The sequence below is a fragment of the Mauremys mutica genome, chromosome 1 (genome assembly GCF_020497125.1).
Source record: "Mauremys mutica isolate MM-2020 ecotype Southern chromosome 1, ASM2049712v1, whole genome shotgun sequence".
NCBI classification, from domain to species: Eukaryota; Metazoa; Chordata; order Testudines; family Geoemydidae; genus Mauremys; species Mauremys mutica.
In genome coordinates, this window is record NC_059072.1 from 359,254,930 (window position 1) to 359,277,070 (window position 22,141).

Here is a 22,141-nt window from a genome sequence, read left to right on the forward strand (position 1 = left end):
GTTGATATCACTCGGCTGTGTGCGTGTTTTCCCTCTGTGTGCTGCCCCAGCTCTGCAGATAGCTGACACAGCAGACCCGACAAGAACCCCCCAATAACCACAGAGTCCAGTAAGATGCAAAGTCACTTTGGCTAGGTTTATTGCGACCTCGGACACAATGGCAGTTCCCTGTAGGTTTCTTAGCCTAATTCAGGGCATACTACGAGAAAGTGCCTCTTGGCAATGGACCCGGCTCAGTCAGTGGCGGGAATTTCCACTGCCCCCTCGGCCGGACAAAGACTCCGCCTCAGGAGTGCATTCTTATACACAGTTACAAACAAGTTACACATCACACCTGACGTATTGAGGTACAACCTCTCTACGTAGCAAGTTACAACCCTTCTACGTATTAAGGTACCGCCTTCTACCTTGTACATGTTGGTTCGATCAAAACAACTCTATCCATCATTTTACCCTTTTGCCCCTGTCATTGGGATGGGTCGGCCTGTCCTCCTGTTATCTATGGAATGTTTCAGTATAGTGTGTTCTAGTACTGTGTTTATGCTAGGTGAATATATGTTTATGCAGCATCAGCCCTTTTCGTGCCAGCTTCTGTGAGCAGGGCCTACCTCTGGCTCACAGCTTAACTTTGCTTTATGTTAGCAAAGTCTTCACCATTACTTTAGTTCAGGCCTCAGGCCTCATACTGGGCCTTTATCAGGGCCTGCACTTACTACACAGGGGGCAGGGCTTAGTGGAAAGAGATGGGATGGGGGCGGGGCTTCTGGGGAAAAAGAGGAATAGAGATGTGGGAAGTTTGAACCAATGCTGGCCCCAGCTAGCCGGGTAGTGGGGGGCTCCTGAGTTAAGGAAGAGGATAGGGCTGGGGGTTAGGAGACTTTGTGTTTTGGAGAAGACTGAATTAATGTGACCCCAAAGAGGAGGCTCCTTTTTAAAGTATCCCAGATGGAGAGTAAGTCATTGCAAGGACCATAGAGGGAAGGGCAGGGAGCCTGCAGGGCCACCTCAGGCCCCAAGGGGATACTCTGGGGTGGCCCCTGTCCACAGGGACTTGGCTGGACTGGGCTGTGCTCTTGGAAGCCGTTACTAATGGGTGGAGTCAGCCCAGCCCCCAGGCGGCTCTGAACTCTGCTGGGGCAGGGGAGAACAGGCCAGAGAATCAAACCCCTGTAACTGGCTCTTGGCCATCCCCGCTCTCTGCACCGCAGAGGGGAGCTCTGCTAGCACAGCAGAGAATCCAGCCAGGCCTGTCACCGCTCGGATGGCTGGAAGGCTGCTCCTGTGGTCTGAGCACTGCATGAGACTCGGGACTTCTGCGTTTGATTCCCTAACATGTGTGACCATGGGCAAGCTATTGTCTGTCTCTGAGCCTCTGCACAGGTGAATAATAGCCCTGTCCTGTCTCACAGCAGTGGCAGGAGGATAAAGACATTCAAGGTGCTCAGATACTATGAGACCCTAAGCTCAGGGCTGTGTCCGGGTTCCAAAGCACAATACTTCTGACATTTCTCTATAAAAGGCTTCTTATCAAAGCTTCCCTTGACAGCTGGCTTGAGGGAAGCCCTGTGACTCCAGCACCTTGGTGTCTGTGGCAGCAGTCTGAGGGCAAAGGTCAGTTTCACACTTTGGTCCTGTAACATGGAGATGGCTGAACATTACGGTGACTGGCCCAGGCTCACACCGGTTTCAGCACAGGCTGCTTCCACAAGAAAGGGGCAAACAGATGATACAATGATCTCAGGGACACAGGAAAACTGGGCTGTGTCCCAAGAGCTCCTTGGCTTCCCAAAAGAATGTAAGTTGGGCCAGTTCTAGTTCTCTATCTCCAGAGCAAAGCCTGTCTAACTTAGCTCATAGTGATACATGAGATAGATGAGTGTAGACATGTGACAGCTGCCTGATATTTTATAACCATTTTCTCCAATGCTTTGTACTGTTTGCTAATAAACCTACTAGTTTTAAGGAGCCTGGGGGTGACTGTACAGGCTCTGGTAAGGGAATGGATTGAGGTGTCCAGTCAGACCTGTTTGGTGATCAGCGTTGTGACGTTGTTGATATAAATTGGGACCATATAGAACATGGGTTGCAACCAAGGTCCTGTAGTGGCACCAAATCTTAAGTGAAGGGGGTCATATAAGGTGTCTAAGACCAGGTTCTGGGTTGCTGGTTATGATTATGCTGTCTGTATGTCTGTGTATCATTTTGTAGTTGAAGTTATAAGTATTGGCTCTGTACTGTCTGTAGTTTGTATTATGCTCTGCTTCTGGGAAAGATCCCAGACAAGCTGATGTTAGCCCTGCATAGCTGGCTTGATGGCCCATTAAAGGGCCATCAGCTACACAATTGACCCATGGAGAGAAGGCAGACACGCCTTGTGACTCAGCAAAGTATGCAGAAACTTGTCCATGTGACTGCAAACTCCATTTTATTTTTGCTGTAAGTTTCCACCGTGAGGACAAAGGGATTCTTACACCTGGAAAAGTCTATATAAGGCTGATGCATCATTTCCATCTGGTCTTCAATCCTGCTTCTGACCTCTGGAAGGACTTTGCTACAAACTGAAGCTCTGTACGAAGGACTGTTGACCCATCCCAGCGGGGGATGTTCCAGAGACTTAATCTGAACCTGCAGTTTACTCCAGCACTGCTGCAAGCCTGAACTAAGAACTTTGCCATTACTGTATGTAATTGATTCCATTTAACCAATTCTACCTCTCTTCTCTACCTTTTTCCCTTTGTAAATAAACCTTTAGATGTTAGATTCTAAAGGATTGGCAACAGCGTGATTTGTGGGTAAGATCTGATGTGTATATTGACCTGGGTCTGGGGCTTGGTCCTTTGGGATTGAGAGAACCTTTTTCTTTTATTGGGGTGTTGGTTTTCATAACCATTTATCCCCAGGACGAGTGCACTGGTGGTGATGCTGGGAGACTGGAGTGTCTAAGGAAATTGCTTGTGTGACTTGTGGTTAGCCAGTGGGGTGAGACCAAAGTCCTTTTGTCTGGCTGGTTTGGTTTGCCTTAGAGGTGGAAAAACCCCAGCCTAGGGCTGTAACTGCCCTGTTTGAGCAATTGGTCCTGATTTGGCACTCTCAGTTGGGTCCCGCCAGAATCGCTCCGTCACAGTGGCGTAGTCGTGCTTGGATCCACAGAACCAGGTCAATTAAGCTTTGGGTCAGAACCCCACGCTATCCAAATTTTAACTTTGGGATTGAGAGTTTGGTTGGTTAAAGATCAGTGACCATGAGACAGAAAGCATCAGGAAAAGCAAGGAAACTGCAAGCCTTGAGAGACAGCCTGCAGTTTGATTATGAGCAAGAACTGGCAGAAATTCGAATGGAGAAAGAGGCTGATGAGAGAAAGAAAGAAGTTGCTAAGAGAGAAGAAAAAGCTCGTAAGAGGCGTCTGGAGCTGCTGGCTGCTGAGGAGAAAACTCGACAGATGCAACAGGAGACAGCTAGACTCCAACTCCAAGTCAAAAAAGCAATGGAAGAACAGCAGAGACTGTATCCTCTTGAAAGTCCAGTTTGTAACAATGTTGGTATGTTGTATAACTCTGAGCAGTTGTCTGGGGGTAACCAAATGTACCCCAACAATGCCACCTTTTATGTCAATGCTGTTACTGTGGGTTCAGTAGAGGGTGGCCCCATAAATTGTGCCAGTGCTATGGATGGGAATGGTAATGGAAAATTCATAGAGTGTGTAAAAGTCAATGGTAAAAGCTGTTTAGGGCAAATTATGGCTTCTAACATCACTCTTGTTAAAGCAGATCTGGTCAAAGAGGAAGATTATTTACCAAATCAGAGTGTGAGTGTTGTGATCCTCTGTGAGTTTACTGTCCGTGTGCCTTTAGCCAGAATCCACCTTGAGTGGAATGGGGCTCAGCATGAAGTGATAGCTGGCGTCAGGAAGTTATTGCCTAAAGATCTTTTAATTGGGGAAAATGTTAAAGCTTTGTTCAGTCCAGGTAGCCAGTCACAGGAAAGGAATGATCTTAAACCTGTGTCTAGTGTGAGCAATGATTTGCCTGAGGAGGGTTGCTCCAAAGGTTTGTCTGTGCAAAAAAGCAGTGTGTCTGGGAATGAAGTTTCTGAATGTCTGTCTAATGTCTCAGAAGGAAATCTGGAGTTAGATCAAGAGCAGAAAGATCTCATTGGGGAGGAAAATGTTTCTCAGACTAAATCCCTAACTGAGGAAGGAGAGGGTAAATTTGTAATGGGTAATGGATTGGTGGCTAGTGCAGCTTGTAGAAGTAAACCTGAAATGGGTAACTGTGATTTGCTAAAAGTAGCTCAGTGTAGTGAAAAGAGCAGCAGCTTATCTGTTGGGAGAGGCAATGTGCCTGGTAGGGAAAGTTTGGAGGAGCCTAGGCAGCCTTGTGAGCTGATGGCTTTGTCTAGTCAGCAGTTTGGGAAGGGAGGGATAGTGGAAGATGAGTGTCCATATCCCTTACCTGTTTCCTGTGTGGAGAAATGTGACAGTGAAGGGAATGTGCCTGTCTCTGTCAGGGGTATTGACTTGCCTATGAAGGGAGCTACCTCGGTCTCCAAGCAGTTGTCTGTGAACAGCCCTGTGTGCTGGGACAAGGGAAATGAGATCCCAAGCTGGGTGTCTGGTGAAGGAGAATGTGTCTCCAGCTCTTCTGTGTCTGTGGAGCAGACAGAAGGGGCCTTTCAGCCTGTGATGGTTGAGGGTGATTCAGTTGTCTCGAAGTTGGTTGTAAATACAGCTAAAGCCCAGGAAGGGAATAGTCCTGAGTTTGTGTCTGCTGGGGAGAATGGCACTGTGACTAGGTTGCATCCAGTTAGTGTCATAGCAAGGTCCCAAAGACCAGACAGTTCTGGTGCTTGTAGTTTGCCAGTTGCTAATGTGTGGTTGGAAAAGGGTGCAGCAACTCTGTCTGATCAGGGTGATACCCTAGCCAGGGCACAAGGAGAGCATGAAGGTGATTTAAGTGTGTTACCTACTGACAGTTTGACAACTTGTAGCAAGAAGGAAAAGATTCCTGAACTTGTTCATGGCCAAGGGAAGGAGTCTGCTTCTGACCTGTTATCTAGAAAGTCTGTAGGTGTGCCTAAAAGGGGATTGTGTAGAAATCCGCCTGTTGGGCCTAAGGTGATTCTGAATGTAAGTGAGACCCAGAAAGCGGCTGTGGTTGCTCAGGGAAGTGTTCCTTTAGAGCAAGCCCTAGGTGGAGAGGGTGAGGGCAGAATTTCTGAGAGGGGTGAATTGCTGCTTAGAAAAGCTCCTAGGGAAAGGAATCCTCATGGTAGCCTGTGCAAGCAGTTTACTGCAACTGAAGGGTGTAAAAGTAATTTAATCAAGGAAGTTTCAGTTCCTAACAGCCAGAAATTTTCTGTTGTGAATGGATCCACTGACTTTCCTTTTGAGAGATCCAATGTGGGCAGCTTTGAAAAGGTCTCAGGTGGAGTAGACGCTGTTAAGGAAGTTGAGCAGCCCTATAACCACCCGGCTGGGTGTAGCCAGCTTGTTGGGGAGACAATGGTGTTGGGACAGGAATGTCTCCATGCTGAATCTGTAAGTGAGCAGTCTGTGCTTCAGGATCTGAGGACAGATTCAGTTACTGGTGTTTCAAAGCAGAACAGTTTTATGGCTGAATGCTTGAGGAGGCAGGGGAGAGCAAGCCAGCTCTCACCCTCAGACCCTTTGAATTGGTGTGATGTCTCTGTAAGACGAAGTCCAGCCTTGAAATCCATAGCAGCTGAAGAGTTAAAAGCTAGTGTCTGTGTTAATGCAAATTACTTGGCTGGCAGGGAGAAGAAAGAATTGCTAATAGCTGTTAGCACAGAGGGCCCACCCCATCAGCCAGTGAATTCTGTTAAGCAAGAGAAGTCAGGGTTTAATCCTGCAGGACAAGAAGGAAAGAGAGAACTGAATTTTGCAAAGGGAAGCCACAGGTTAACCCTAAAAGGCCCAAACTCCAATGGTATTGAGCCAAGGGTGTGGCATGACAAACAGGTTTGTAAATGGACACTTGCAATCAGTTTGTTGTTATTGCTAATGCTAAATTTTGTAACTAATGTGTTGCTATGGCCAAGAACTGTATCAATGCACAATGTGCCTAATCTTTTGGAAAGTCCCTTAAACATGTTGAAAGAAATACATGAAAACACACTTTATGTTAAAGGGCCTTGCTATACTGATGTTTCACAGTTAATGCATGTAAACAATGTTGGAACTTTTCACAGGGGAAAATACATTCCAGACCTGATGTGCTGTATGAAAGGGGAAACTGAGGCACACTACCATATTGCTTTCATGGCTAAATGCCAAGAGTCCTGTACTATGAACAACATCAATATCTACATTGGTTTAATGTTAATTGGGTTCAAAACATTGGCCAAAGCTGGTATGGATAAAGTAGCTGTTTTCTTTAGCTCTTGGCAAGATCACATGAAACATACAGGAACCATGCTGCAAAAGCTAACCAAGTTATACCTTAAGTTTATAAAGAGATTCATTCATGTTATTGAACATGACTTTGATAAACCATTTCGGTTATACACTGGTACGGCCTCTAGCCCAACACTAGCTGTAGTGAGACAGACCCAAGGAAAGGGGGCTCTTGGGATGCAGTCAGTGATGTTTCGTCATCCCTTCCTGCATCAATTTTGCGTTGGGGGTGTGACGTTGTTGATATAAATTGGGACCATATAGAACATGGGTTGCAACCAAGGTCCTGTAGTGGCACCAAATCTTAAGTGAAGGGGGTCATATAAGGTGTCTAAGACCAGGTTCTGGGTTGCTGGTTATGATTATGCTGTCTGTATGTCTGTGTATCATTTTGTAGTTGAAGTTATAAGTATTGGCTCTGTACTGTCTGTAGTTTGTATTATGCTCTGCTTCTGGGAAAGATCCCAGACAAGCTGATGTTAGCCCTGCATAGCTGGCTTGATGGCCCATTAAAGGGCCATCAGCTACACAATTGACCCATGGAGAGAAGGCAGACACGCCTTGTGACTCAGCAAAGTATGCAGAAACTTGTCCATGTGACTGCAAACTCCATTTTATTTTTGCTGTAAGTTTCCACCGTGAGGACAAAGGGATTCTTACACCTGGAAAAGTCTATATAAGGCTGATGCATCATTTCCATCTGGTCTTCAATCCTGCTTCTGACCTCTGGAAGGACTTTGCTACAAACTGAAGCTCTGTACGAAGGACTGTTGACCCATCCCAGCGGGGGATGTTCCAGAGACTTAATCTGAACCTGCAGTTTACTCCAGCACTGCTGCAAGCCTGAACTAAGAACTTTGCCATTACTGTATGTAATTGATTCCATTTAACCAATTCTACCTCTCTTCTCTACCTTTTTCCCTTTGTAAATAAACCTTTAGATGTTAGATTCTAAAGGATTGGCAACAGCGTGATTTGTGGGTAAGATCTGATGTGTATATTGACCTGGGTCTGGGGCTTGGTCCTTTGGGATTGAGAGAACCTTTTTCTTTTATTGGGGTGTTGGTTTTCATAACCATTTATCCCCAGGACGAGTGCACTGGTGGTGATGCTGGGAGACTGGAGTGTCTAAGGAAATTGCTTGTGTGACTTGTGGTTAGCCAGTGGGGTGAGACCAAAGTCCTTTTGTCTGGCTGGTTTGGTTTGCCTTAGAGGTGGAAAAACCCCAGCCTAGGGCTGTAACTGCCCTGTTTGAGCAATTGGTCCTGATTTGGCACTCTCAGTTGGGTCCCGCCAGAATCGCTCCGTCACAAGCGTTTTATAGAGATGGGGGGTTGTTCCCAGCTGGAAGAGTGGGACAATTGTGAGATTCCCCCCAAAACAGGAAAGGACCTGGTTTAGAGGATAAAGAGACCATTTATCCTAGTTTTACTGTGACAATCCAGGTTCTTATTGGCCAGCATCTACCCTTGAGTGCCCATCAGAGTTCAGAGGAGCAATTTGTTCAAGTTGGATCCAACATAACGATCCACTCAAGACAATGATTCATAGAGTCATAGAATTAAGGCCAGAAAGAGCCATTAGATCATTTACTCCAGAGGTTCTCACACTGAGGGGTGGGCCCCCCTGGGATGTGCAGAATGTATTCCGGTGGGGGGGAGCATGAGAAGCTTTAGGGTAAAAACCAGACTGTGAACATTTTACCCACAAAAGTGAATAAGTAGCAAAGCTGATTTCTCCAGACACAAACAGTCCTCAGACGGCGCTGTGTGTTTGACTCTAGGTGGCGCTGTGCATGTTGATTGATTTCTGTTAAGTTTGCCCAGCACGATACAAAGTTGGTGCCATCTGTATGTGAATCCGTTGGCTACGGCACGGTGTGCACATTTCATTGTAAGCAGGGGCCACAATCACAGTTTTGTTTTGCTCTTATTACAGTGGATCGTTGGATCATTCATGCCACAGGAAAAAAAGCACAACTGATTCAAGTGAAGCCCCGCCCCCGCATGTATCAATATATTCATTTGTGTGGTGGTGGTGGTGTGTGTGTGGGGGGGGGGGTGCATACACTCTTACAGACACAAAGAAGTGGGGACACAATCAAAAAGTTTGAGAATCTATCCTGACCTCCTCTATTATGACAGGCTGCAGAATTTCATCCATTTACCCCTGTATTGAACCCAATGACATTATTTGACTAACTCATAACTTGTGTTCATCTAAAGGACATCTTCCAGGAAGGCATCCAGTCTTGGTTTGGAGATAGCAGGAGAATCCACCACCTCCCTTGGGAGTTTGTTTCAGTGGTTAGTCATCCTCGCTGTTAAAAACGTGTGCCTCAGGTCCACATTTAGATTGTCTGGTTTCAGTTTCAAGCCATTGGCTCTTCCATGCTTGAGAAAAGATCCCGTTAGTAGCTGGTATTTTGTCCCTGTGAAGGTGCTTGTACACTGTCATCAAGTCAGCTCTCAGCCTTCCTTTTAGTAAGCTAAGCGGACTCAGCCCTTGAAGTCTGTCACTGTCCAGCATTTTCTCCAGCCCTTCAGTCATTTTTGTGGCTCTTTTCTGCACCCACTCCAATTTTTCAATCTAGGCACCGGACCTGGACGCAGTATTCCAGCATTGGTCTCAACAATGCCATGCACAGACGTGAGATCACCTCCCTAGTTCTAGTCATTATGCCCCTGTTTATACAGCCCAGAGTATGTTGGAAACAAGAGAGGAGAAGAAAGACCTGGGTTTATTAGTCAGTCCCAGGATGACTGTGAGTCACTGATGTGATGCGGCTGTGAACAAGGCACATGAGGTCCTAGAGTGTGTTAGACAAGATAGGGAATTATTAATATCCGTATACCAGGTACTGGTAAGACCTCCTCTGGCAAAATGTGTAAAATTCTGGTCACTGCTATGCTAGAAAGAAGAATTCAGGCTGCAGAGAAGGGCTGCTAGGATGGTCAGGGCAATGGAGGGCCTGGCTTACGAGAAGACTGAAGGAGCTTGGCTGGTTTAGCCTAAGACAAGGCAGGCTGAGCATGGATCAGATTGCTCTATAAATACATCAGGGGAGTAAAAACCAAGGGGAGAGACGAGCTCCTGAAGCTAAAGGACAGTGCTGGCACAAGAACAAATGGGGACAATTTTTTAAAAAGTACATCAGAAGTGATCAGTGTGCCAAACAATCAGTGGAGCCACTGGACAATTGAGGTCCTAAAGGAGCACTCAAAGAAGATGAGGCTGTTGCGGAGAGGCTAAATGAATTCTTTGCATTGGTCTTCTCTGTGGAGGATGTGAGGGAGATTCCAACACTGGAGCCATTCTTTTTAAGTGACAAATCTGAGGAACTGTCTCACACTGAGGTGTCAATAGAGGAGGTTTTGGAACAAACTGAAAAATTAAACAGGAATAAGTCACCAGGAACAGATGGGATTCACCCAGAAGTTCTAAAGGAAATCAAATATCAAATTGCAGAACTAATAACTATGGAATTTAACCTATGGCTTAAATCAGCCTCTCTATCTTTGAACACTGGACAGGAACAAGTTAAATCAGACTGGGGTCCCTTAGGTTAAAACTGTCTCCACCCTTATCCCTTTCATAGGGCTCTGTCATTCTAGCCTCTAGCTTAGTGAGTTTCTTTTATCTCAGAGGGACTCACTACCCCTGCATTCAGTACTGCAGTGATTTGTAGCCCAGCACCAGCCAAAGCTGATCACTTTGAGCAACCCCACGCTATGGGCTGGATACCTAGGCAGAGTAGGTGTGTTTATGTAAATACAGTTTGCTCCTGAAGTCTCTCCCCATCCCAGCCTGCTGTCAGGGGAGAACTCACCCAGATCCTGCTGACACAAGCTGATGCACCGGTCGATATGCCGGGGACTCCTATGACAGCAGGGAACTGGAATCATGGACCCAGGAGGTGCCTTCCAGGCCTATGTCCTTATGGGTCACATTAGCCCATTTTGAGTCACACTGGGAGCTAATGTGGAGTTGCTTGTTCACTGTGGCCCTGCTCCGTGCCCTGGCCGTTGGATTTGTCCCTGAATAGATTCAGGAGAAAGCACGACTCAGCGTTATCGTCTGGGAAAAGGAATTGTTCTTGGGCTCCTGTTTAGTGTTGTCACAGGAATTTAATTCCCTGAGTTCCTGGTAATCTCAGCATGCTGAGCTGCCAGCTGCTCCCTCCCCAACCACTACCCCCAGAGAGAAAGGATGGTTCAGGGGTTAAGGTGCTGGCCTGAGATTCAGAATAACAGGCTTCAGTTCTAGGCTCTTCCATTGATTTCTTCTGTGACCTTGGGCAACTCACTTAGTCCCTCCATGCCATAAGCAACATGTGTTTTAATATGGCTCAATGTAGAGGTGTACATCTAGGAGCAAGACACGCAGGCCATCCTTACCGGATGTGGAACTGAGATGCAGTGACTCTGAAAAAAACTTGGGGGTCATAATCAGCTGAACACGAGCTCCCAGAGTGGTGCTATAGATGAAAAAGTGAGTGCAACGCAGGATGAACAAAAAGGGGAATCTTGAGTAGGAGCAGAGGGGTTATTTTATCTTTGTATTTGGCCTGGTGTGAGCACTGCTGGGATCTCTGTCCAGTTCTGGTGTCTCCAGTTCAAGAAGGATGATGATATATTAGAGAGGGGTCCAGAGAGCCCAGAGAATGATGAAAGGATTAGAAAACCTGCCTCCTAGTGAGAGACTCATGGTGCTCAGTCTGTTTAGCTTAACAAAGAGAAGGGGAAGGGGTGACTTTGTTGGTGGCACCAGGCATGGCCCAGTGTTGACAGAGGGGTGGAAAATGACAGTGCCAATGAAGGCTCCCTGTATTAGGCCTCTGCTTGTCTGAACCGCTTCCATGTTTAAACTTTAATTAACCCCACAGGCTAGATGGAAAGAATGGAATGTGTGGCAACTAGTTATCAGTACCAGGAGGCAATTATACAGCCTGCTTGCACCTGGCTAAAGGGAGTGAAACAGAATGACCGGTCAAGAAAAGTTACTAACGAGATAATATATATTTTGCCAAGTATGATCTAACCTGTTTAAAGTAATTGCTACGTTATAATGTATTTGCTGTATGGGAACTAAAAAGGAGGGAGAAGAGGGGGAGGGAGGGGGGAGCTGGGCATTGGGGGTAATAGACATGCTTAACTAAGATCATGTATAAAGACAGAGAGCTGCTTGTCTGGGGTGTGCTTGATCTGAGACGTGTGTCTCCAAGCATCCTGCGCTTTGAGATCTCAAATAAACTTTTTTTTGCTTCTCCACCCTGGTGTGTCTAATTGGAGTGAGGCACTCCGGGCAACGAATCACTGTTGCTGTCGCCTCAGGCCTTTTGTGCCGGCAACAACTTGATCACAGTTTGTAAGCACCTGCATGAGAAACAATCATTGAACAATGGGCTCTTCAGTCTATCAGAGAAAGTTATAACAGGATCCAATGGCTGGAAGCTGAAGCTAGACAAATTCAAACTACAACTAAGATGTAATTTTTTTTACCAACGAGGGTAATTAACCCCTGGAACAATTTACCAAGGGCGGTGGTATATTCTCCATCGATGACAATTGTTAAATCAAGGCAGGAGGTTGTTCTAACAGCTCTGCTCTAGGAGTTATTTTGGGGGCAGGTCTCTGGTCTGTGCTATACAGGGGGTTGGATTAAAGGATCACAATGGTGGCTTCTGGCCTGGGGATCTGCCCAGTGGTGTTAGTAGCACGGCCCTGCCGCACGGGGTGTGGTACTGATAACATGTTACAGATTGAAAGGTGCTCGGATACTACAGTAATTGTACCCAGAGCTAAGTGCTGTAGAGAGATTTCAGCTCTCTGTGCCCTATAGGGACAATTTGGGGCACTGGGTGGAGAACCTGAACTCTTCCCAAGAGCCCTTGGTGATGAGGCCTGTCATCAGCACAGCTCCCTTTGATAAGGGAGTTCTGGGCCCCTCCTGCAGCTCGGCAGTCAGAGGGGGAATCAGGACGTGATTTCAGAGAGAAGGATCTGGAGAGCATTGCCTGGCTGAACAGAGCCCTGCTGGGCTGCCCCTCGCTCCGATCCTGACTCTCACCCCCTCCATGAGCAGTGAGAGCTGCTCTAGCAGATAGACCTCACACTCTGCATCCAGATTTCCATCATCACCGAGCTTGGGGGTAGCTGGATCTAGGGGAGGGGGCTGTTTGGGTCCCCTAGTGAACTAGCAGCAGGCATTTCAAGCTGGGCTTGGGTCACGCCCCTTTCTATTAAGAATGTGCAAGGCCTTGCTTAGCCGCTGTGTGCATGTCTCATGCCTGAGCAAGAGGAGGAGACCCTCGGAGCACTGTTATGTCCATCTGTCTGTGTTTGAATTTGAAGAACTACAGAGAAGGGCGACAAAAATGTTTAGGGGTATGGAACCACTGCCATATGACTCATTGCCAAAGGGTGTTGTGAAGGGCAAAGTATAACTGGTCCAAAAAAATAACTAAATAAATTCCTGAAGGATAGCTCCATCATTGGCTAGTGGTCAGGGATGCAGCCCCATGCTCTGGGTGTCTCTAAACCTCAGACAGCTGGAAGCAAAGCGGGGATGGATAACTCAATAATTGCCCTGCTTTGTTCATTCCCTCTGAAGTATCTGCATGGGCCATTGTCAGAAGACAGGACACTAGTCTAGAATGACCAAATGTGGCCACTCTTATGTTCATTAATTGTTCCACTGATGGAGGGGCTGCTGCAGACAGGCCATTTCCACAGCCTCCCTCTGGTTATAGAGCTGGCGTAGCCACCCTAGCAGACATCCAAGGTCTGCTCAGTATAGGAGGCTGAAGGGGGGCTAGTGCTGCCACCTAGGGGTGTGGTCCTGTAGCACAAGGGAGACAGGCTCATGATTTGAGCTAGAGCAGGGGTCTCAAACTCAAATGACCCCGAGGGCCGCATGAGGACTAGTGCATTGGCCCGAGGGCGCATCACTGACACGCCCCCTTGCTGCCCCTGGCCCCACCCCCAATCCACCCCTTCCATGAGGCCCCGCCCCTGCCCTGTCTCTTCTCCACCTCCTCCCCGCGCAGTTTTAATAAATATATACACTCAGTAATGCACCTCACTCAAAGGACAAAACACGCACTTAGATTTACTGCCTAAGGCTCTGGGAGGGAGTTTGGGTTGGGGAGGGGGTCTGGATGCAGGCTCTGTGCTCGATGCAGGCTCCAGGCTGCGGCAGGGGGTGGGGGTGCAGGCTTTGGGACGGAGTTTGGGGATAGGAGGGAGTGCAGGGGTGAGGGCTGTGGGGCTGAGGGTGAGGGGTACATGATGCAGGAGGGGGCTCAGGGCTAGGGAAGAGGGTTGGGCTGTGGGGTGAGGGCTGTGGATGAGGGGTTCATGATGCGAGGGGGCTCAGGGCTAGGGAAGAGGGTTGGGCTGTGGGGTGAGGGCTGTGGATGAGGGGTTCATGATGCGAGGGGGCTCAGGGCTAGGGAAGAGGGTTGGGCTGTGGGGTGAGGGCTGTGGATGAGGGGTTCATGATGCGAGGGGGCTCAGGGCTAGGGAAGAGGTTTGGAGTGTGGGGTGAGGGCTGTGGATGAGGGGTTCATGATGTGGGGGCGCTCAGGGCTGGGGCAGAGGATTAGGGTGCGGGGGGATGAGGGGTTCATGATGTGGGGGCGCTCAGGGCTGGGGCAGAGGATTAGGGTGTGGGGGGATGAGGGCTCTGGCTGGGGCTGAGGATTAGGGTGCAGGGGGATGAGGGGTTCATGATGTGGGGGTGCTCAGGGCTGGGGCTGAGGATTAGGGTGCGGGGGGAATGAGGGCTCTGGCTGGGGCTGAGGGTTTGGGGTTGGAGAGGCTCAGGGTAAGGGCAGCCTGCCTTGCCAGTACTGGCGGAGGGCAGGCACTAGGACCCTGCGGCAGCAGACAGCAAATCTGCTGGGAGCCCTCCGGGCAGCAGGCAGGGGAGAGGCGCGCTGCGTTCTGTCAGGCAGGGACGCAACACAACGCGGCGGAGGGGGGGGAACACGCGGAGGGGGGGTGGCAGGCGGGGGCTGGGACCTGCTCCAGGCAGGGTCGCGGCGGCGGGGGGAGACCTGCGGTGGCCGGGGCCGATCCAGGCAGGACCGGGGGGGGGGGGCGGGAAGAGACCCAGCTCCAACTATTGCTGGAGCAGGGCGCCCAGCCCTGAATATTGCTGGGGCCCGGGCCCCACACAAGTATATAACCTGCCGCCCATGCCCCCCGGCCCGGCCCGGCCCCGGCGGGTCCCGCTTCCCTTCCCCCGGCCCGGCCCCGGCGGGTCCCGCTTCCCTCCCCCACCCCCCGGCCCGGCGGGTCTCGCTTCCCTTCCCCCCCCCCCCACGGCCCGGGTCCGGGCCCGGGTCCGGCAGGTCTCGCTTCCCTTCCCCGCCCCCCAGCCCGGCCCCGGCGGGTCCCGCTTCCCTTCCCCCGGCCCGGCCCCGGCGGGTCCCGCTTCCCTCCCCCACCCCCCGGCCCGGCTCGGCCCCGGCCCCGGCCCCGGCGGGTCCCGCTTTCCCCCCCCCCTTACCCGAGCGCGTCTCTGGCGAGGCCTGAGCTCCGTCCCGCTCAGAGCCGCGTGGTGAGGGGGCGGGGCTGGGAGCTCCACGCCGAGCGCAGCACTCAGCCCAGAGCTCCCAGCCCCGCCCCCTCCCCACGCGGCTCGGATCGGGGCGGGGCTCAGACGCTCGGACGGAGACTCGGCGCTCTATGCGCCGAGGCTCCAGGAGAGGGGCGGAGGCGGGAGCCTCCGCTTTTCTCTTGGGGGCCCCTGTGGAGCTCCCATGGGGAGCTCCGCGGGCCGCAGGGAAGAGCTCCGCGGGCCGCATGCGGTCCGCGGGCCGCATGCGGCCCGCGGGCCGCATGTTTGAGACCCCTGAGCTAGAGCTATGGTGGAAGAGAGAGCTTCCCCCGCCCCCTGAAAAATTTTGACTCAAACTAAAATGTTTCCTTTTCATCCATTTTTTGGGGTGAGTTTTCATAGAAAACAGATAATTTTTCTCTGAAAACTCAGCTGCCATGATGCTGCCCAGCTGCAGCTGCCTGGATCCCCAAGAAAAATTGGAGGCTTTTCATCTGCCTCATAACGTAAATGAAGGTTGCACTGACGGAGTCTCTGGCTGCACTCTGGGTATGGAAAGGTTGAAACCTCCTGACCAGTCTGTGGCTGGGGTATTGTGTCCATCAGCTACTCTAACCAGCCTTCCCATCTCTGTGCAGCCCCCGCCACCCTGTACAAGGCCCCTTCAGCAGATCCTGTGGGCAGTGGCTACTGTGACAGACCCTGGTAGCACATCTCTGATGAACCTGTGCTAGCAGGGAGCTGGAGATGGTACTAGAGCAGTTGTGGAGGCCCAGAGATTGTGGGTGGGTGGGTCTAGCTACCAGGGATCACTGAGATCTGTGCATAACTTTGGGGTTCCCTAGATCCTATGGCCCACTGTTTATTCCTCAGGGAGAAGGGAAGGGACCTCCCTTACTGGAATGATCCAAGGGAAATTTCCCTGTAGGGAGCCTCGTGGGATCTCCCTTCCTTGGCCCACATTATGGGTTTGTAATGCAGGACAGTGGGCTGCCAGTGAGAAATCTGGTCCTATGTTTATTATTATTATTATTAATTTACTTATTTATTAATTTTATGATGGAAAGCTCACAGCTGTGACAGCATCATCGTTACAACTCAGCCGCCCCCGAGGTAGCCCTGTGACTAATCAGAACCATAGAAACAGAGATGAGACGCCCGGATTCCAGGACTAGAGCCTGCAGCAGGGCTGGCGCCGCAGTACAGTTGGGTAGCATCACCCTATATCCCCTGTGATTTAGCCTCTTGCAGTTTGCCCTTGGCTGTCACGGGGTTAAAGCTGGTGCACACTGAGCCAAGCAGGTGAGGTTCCCTGATGCCCAAGTGGCCCCCAAGGGAATGTGCAGACATGCTTCATAAAAGCAGTTGCCTCCCTGTCTGAACAGACACTGCCTGCTGCCTGTGCAACCTCTGCGATGACTCCTTGTCCTTCAGGGTGAAGACCTCTGGTGTCAGCGGCTCCTCTTCTAGCATGAATTGGGTACGTTGGCAGGTTTCACTATCTTTAAAACACAAAGAGAAGGGTAAAGGCTGGAAGCTGGGTTTTTTGCAGATGTTCTGTGCAGCGGCAGAGGACTCAGCTGGGCTGTCGGGGTGACTCAGTGACAGGGCTGGAGGGCAGGCAGCACTAGGTAAATGGGAAACCCCTCCCTTACATTTGCCCATGCTCCACGGTGGGCTGTTCAAGCAACAGAGAAGTCTTAGATTGAAAGTGACCTCAAAATATTAAAACCCTGATGCCCCAAGTCAAGGTTTCTCAAGGAGTCCCATTTCTAGAGGTGCCGTGTGATCTGGACACAATCCTGCCAGGGGCTGAGCGAGATGAGACCCCACAGAATATCTGTGACTAGTTCCCAAATCGCCTCAGGTTTATTTGCTGCTGGAAATTTTATCAACAAATGCATTTTCAAGGTTTTTATTCTCTGGATCGATTGTGAACACAGGAATTCAGAGCCGCATTGCTCTGGGGAAAAGATCTGGTAGCACTTGTTTCTGTTTCCTGACTGGCTGAGGGCTTCAACATTTCTGCCCTCTTTACTGCTTAATGTTTTTTATGTTAGAAAGTATGTCAAAAGTATTCCACATACTGTGTGCAATGGGTTTGTGCTATTAACTCTTTGTTCAGTGATCAGTTGTGTGATACTGTCTCCTGGTAACCGACAAGAATTTGTTTCTAACACTTATATTCAGGGTCGTGCATTCAATCACTCTGCAAGACATGTACATGACTTTCCAAAAAGTCCCGAGAGAACAGAACTGCTGGTCTGTGTTTAAGCAAAGACTACAGCTGAAAGGCGAGTGTAATAGTGGTTGTATGTAATTTATGCCATCTTCTCTTACAGGAGCATGGCTAAAGTATATGCACACTCAACTGGATATTAGTGTAAACCTAGTGTTTGCATATTCACCCACTTGTGACACCATCCCCTCCTCTGCCCAGCTGAAGTAACTGTCTGTTTTAACTTATAACTTACCAAAAAATATCTACAGACATTTGCACGGGGACAGGATGCAGGTCCTGTGAGGATGACGGGAAGCTTGTAGGATGATCAAACTCTCTGGAGTCAGGCTACAGTGGCCAGGCCAAGCACTTCAGCTTCTCATGAAGGGATTCTTGGGGTCAGAGTGTATCACCGGGAACCTTAGTTAAGGGAAATTTAATAGAGCCTGGTTCTCAGGGCCGGCTCCAGATTTTCTGCCACCCCAAATGGAGGGAAAAAAAAAAAGCCGATCGGCGGCACTTCAGCAGCAGCTCAATCACGCCGCTCCATTCTTCGGCGGCAGTTTGGCGGCGGGTCCTTCGCTCCCTCTCTTCCTCTTCAGTGGCACTTCGGCGGCAGATCAAAGAGGAAGAGAGGGACTGACGGACCCGCTGCCGAATTCCTGCCGAAGACCCAGACGGGCCACCCCAATAGCGGACGGAGAGCCGCCCCTTTGTAATGGCCGCCCCAAGCACCTGCCAGTTCTGATCAAAATTCCACATGTAAATCTGGAGTAATGCAGTGGAAGTCAATTTTTATTTAATTAAGAACCTGGACCTGAGAATTTATCCCATGTACTGCAAACAGGCAGTGGCATAATTCGAACTCACAGGAGTGGAGCAAATAAAGAATATATATAATGAGGCAATGAAGCACATTTATAAATAGCTTCAGTGCAGGACAGAAAAATATAATGACTGTTTTCACTATGCACTTGCCATGGGTTTATACACCTGTCATGGTACAATGGGCCACGCTCAGAAGTTAAGAGCCAAAAAGGGTGTCTGTGTGCAGGTCACAATTGTAAAATCACACAGTGCTTGCGTAGCCTGCGGCACTCCCAGCAACAAGATATCAAAGGGGCCAAGAGCTTAGCAGGATTCAAAGAGTGATAGGATGTTTATATGGGTAACCAGAAAATTACAGTCATGAGGATTTAAAAAAAAAGAGTCTTGGAAGGGCTATACACTTTCTTGATTCACACAAAATATGTCTAACTAGTGGGTGTCAGGGGGAAACTTTCCTTAGGAGCTGGTTATTCATAGCTGCCTACTGCAGGGCTTCTTCCATCTTCCTCTGCAGCATCTGAAACTGGCCACTGGATATTGCACTAGATGGACTGCAGGTCTGATCCAGTCTGGCAGTGCCTATCTTCCGATCCAAGGATATGTTTTTGCTGATCTTCACTGAGCTTCTGGGAGTCTCTAGACTTGCGCTGAGAGCAGAAAGATGTCTCGCTAAGTATTATCTAGTCTCCTATTCTTTTTCCTTTCAGGAAGGAAAGTTCAGAACTCCTCGGACCTGCCCAGTATATTATGGCAGCTGACAATTACACCAAATTCAACTCTGCAATGTTCCTTCTCACCGGGATACCTGGGCAGGAAGACGTCCATCTTTGGATCTCTATCCCCTTCTGCTTAATGTATGTTATTTCGATAGTAGGAAATGCAGTCATTCTGTTCATTATAAAAACAGATCCAAGCCTCCATGAGCCCATGTACATTTTCCTTTCCATGTTGGCAGTCACAGACCTTGGCTTATCGATAGTCACCATGCCGACGATACTGGGCATATACTTGTTTAACTCTAGGGAGATCAGCATCGATACCTGTTTTGCCCAGCTGTTCTTCATCCATTTACTTTCAAAAATTGAATCCTCCTTCCTCTTGTTGATGGCCTTTGACCGCTTCATTGCCATCTGTAACCCACTGAGATATGCCTCCATCCTAACTCCACTGAGAATAGCCAAGATGGGACTGGTGGCTGTTCTAAGATCAGTGGCCGTAATACTCCCACTCCCCATTCTCCTGAAACGGTATCGATATTGTCGAGACAATGTCCTCTCCCATTCCTACTGCATACACCAGGAGGTCATGAAGATGGCTTGTTCAGATATCACAGTCAGCAGCATCTATGGCTTGTGTGCTACACTCTTAACAGTGGGGTTGGACTTGCTGCTCATCTTCCTCTCTTACGTAATGATCCTCAAAACAGTGCTGAGCATCGCATCCCAAGTGGAGTGCCTGAGGGTCCTGAACACCTGTATCTCCCACCTCTGCGCCGTCCTGGTCTTCTACATACCAGACATTGGCCTGGCCGTGACACACAGATTCGGGAATAGGTCTTCTCATTTGCTTCAAATGGTCCTGGGGTATTTCTACCTGCTGGTCCCACCCCTGATCAATCCAATCGTGTACAGCGTGAAAAGCAAACACCTTCGTGAGAGGATAATCAGGGCATTTGTGAAGTGAAGGGTCAGTTCATCACTCATCTCCAGGGCTGGACACAGAGAAACAAAAAACACAGCCACCTATTCCATGCTGGATCCTCTTCCCATGAGGTCCCTCCCTCTGCCATTTCTCCAGGCTGGTAGTGAGAGCCAGGCTGTGGTATGAGCTGCCCAGAGAGCCAGAGCTACTGTGAGGAGCCCCAGACCCTCCACCTTTTACACCCCCATCCAGGATGTACAACTCAGGGAAAGTGGAGAATCCAGGGTTCCCCACAGCAACCTGTGCTCCTGGGGCAGCACTTACCATGGCCCGAGTCTGGCCTGGCTGGGAGGCGGAGCATCGGAGGAAGTGGAGGAGCAGGGGGCAGGGCTTAGTGGGAAGAGATGGGATGGGGGCGGGGCTTCAGGGGAAAAAGAGGAATAGGGTTGTGGGAAGATTGAACCAATGCTGGCCCCAGCTAGCCGGGTGGTGGGGGGCTCCTTAGTTAAGGAAGAGGATGGGGCTGGGGGTTAGGAGACCTTGTGTTTTGGAGAAGACTGAATTAATGTGACCCCAAAGAGAAGGCTCCTTTTTAAAGTATCCCGGACAGAGAGTAAGTCAAGGCAAGGACCGTAGAGGGAAGGGCAGGGCACCTGCAGGGCCACCTCAGGCCCCAAGGGGACACTCTGGGGTGGCCCCTGTCCACAGGGACTTGGCTGGACTGGGCTGTGCTCTTGGAAGCCGTTGCTAATGGGCGGAGTCCGCTCAGCCCCCAGGCAGCTCTGAACTCTGCTGGGGCAGGGGGAGAACAGGCCAGAGAATCAAACCCCTGTCACTGGCTCTTGGCCATCCCCGCTCTCTGCACCGCAGGGGGAGCTCTGCTGGTACAGCAGAGAATCCAGCCTGGCCTGTCACCGCTCGGATGGCTGGAAGGCTGGTCCTGTGGTCTGGGCACTGCTCTGTGACTCAGGACAGCTGGGTTTGATTCCCTAACCTGTGTGACCATGGACAAGTTATTGTCTGTTTCTGAGCCTCTGCACAGGTGAATAATAGCCCGGCCCTGTCTCACAGCAGTGGCAGGAGGATAAAGACATTCAAGTTGCTCAGATACTCTGAGACCCTGAGATCAGGGCTGTGTCCGGGTTCCAAAGCACAATACTTCTGACATTTCTCTATAAAAGGCTTCTTATCAAAGCTTCCCTTGACAGCTGGCTTGAGGGAAGCCCTGTGACTCCAGCACCTTGGTGTCTGTGGCAGCAGTCTGAGGGCAAAGGTCAGTTTCACAGGTTGGCCCTGTAACATGGAGATGGCTGAACACTATGGTGACTGGCCCAGGCTCACACAGGTTTCAGCACAGGCTGCTTCCACAAGAAAGGGGCAAACAGATGATACAATGATCTCAGGGACACAGGAAAACTGGGCTGTGTCCCAAGAGCTCCTTGGCTTCCCAAAAGAATGTAAGTTGGGCCAGTTCTAGTCTACAGAGCAAAACCTGCCTAGCTTTGCTCCTAGTGACACGTGAGATAGATGAGTGTAGACATGTGACAGCTGCCTGGTATTTTATAACCATTTTCTCCAATGCTTTGTACTGTTTGCTAATAAACCTCCTAGTTTTAAGGAGCCTGGGGGTGACTGTACGGGCTCTGGTAAGGGAATGGATTGAGGTGTCCAGTCAGACCTGTTTGGTGATAAGCGTTTTATAGAGATGGGGGGTTGTTCCCAGCTCGAAGACTGGGACAATTGTGAGATTCCCCCCAAGACAGGAAAGGACCTGGTTTAGAGGGTAAAGAGACCATATATCCTAGTTTTACTGTGACAATCCAGATTCTTGTTAACCAGCATCTTCCCTTGAGTGCCCATCAGAGTTCAGAGGAGCAACTTGTTCAAGTTGGATCCAACATAACGATCCACTCAAGACAATGATTCATAGAGTCATAGAATTTAAGGCCAGAAAGAGCCATTAGATCATTTACTCCAGAGGTTCTCACACTGAGGGGTGGGCCCCCCTGGGATGTGCAGAATGTATTCCGGTGGGGGGACGGGACATGAGAAGCTTTAGGGTAAAAACCAGACTGTGAACATTTTACCCACAAAAGTGAATAAGTAGCAAAGCTGATTCCTCCAGACACATCCAGTCCTCTGACGGTGCTGTGTGTTTGACTCTAGGTGGCGCTGTGAATGTTGATGGATTTCTGTTAAGTTTGCACAGCACGATACAAAGTCGGTGCCATCTGTATGTGAATCCGTTGGCTACGGCACGGTGTGCACATTTCATTGTAAGCAGGGGCCACAATCGCAGTTTTGTTTTGCACTTATTACAGTGGATCATTGGATCATTCATGCCACAGGAAAAAGAGCACAACTGATTCAAGTGAAACCCTGCCCCCGCATGTATCAGTATATTCATTTTTCTGATGGTGTGTGTGTGTGTGGGGGGGGGTGCATACACTCTTACAGAGCAAAGAAGCGAGGGC

At 49.7% G+C, this 22,141-nt stretch overlaps 2 protein-coding genes across 2 annotated transcripts in view; both read left to right on the top strand.

The window, feature by feature from the left end:
- The first annotated feature begins 833 nt into the window (after positions 1-833).
- The window catches only part of LOC123374245 (olfactory receptor 51G2-like), a 40,113-nt gene continuing 18,805 nt past the window's right edge, over positions 834-22,141 (top strand). The window contains exon 1 of the mRNA XM_045023998.1: positions 834-952. The gene's annotated coding sequence lies outside the window, so the exon portion shown is untranslated. The remainder of the gene's footprint in view (positions 953-22,141) is intronic.
- Positions 18,774-19,709, top strand: LOC123374261 (olfactory receptor 51G2-like). Its single transcript, XM_045024036.1, has one exon. The coding sequence runs from the start codon at positions 18,774-18,776 to the stop codon at positions 19,707-19,709; it is 936 nt and encodes a 311-aa protein (XP_044879971.1).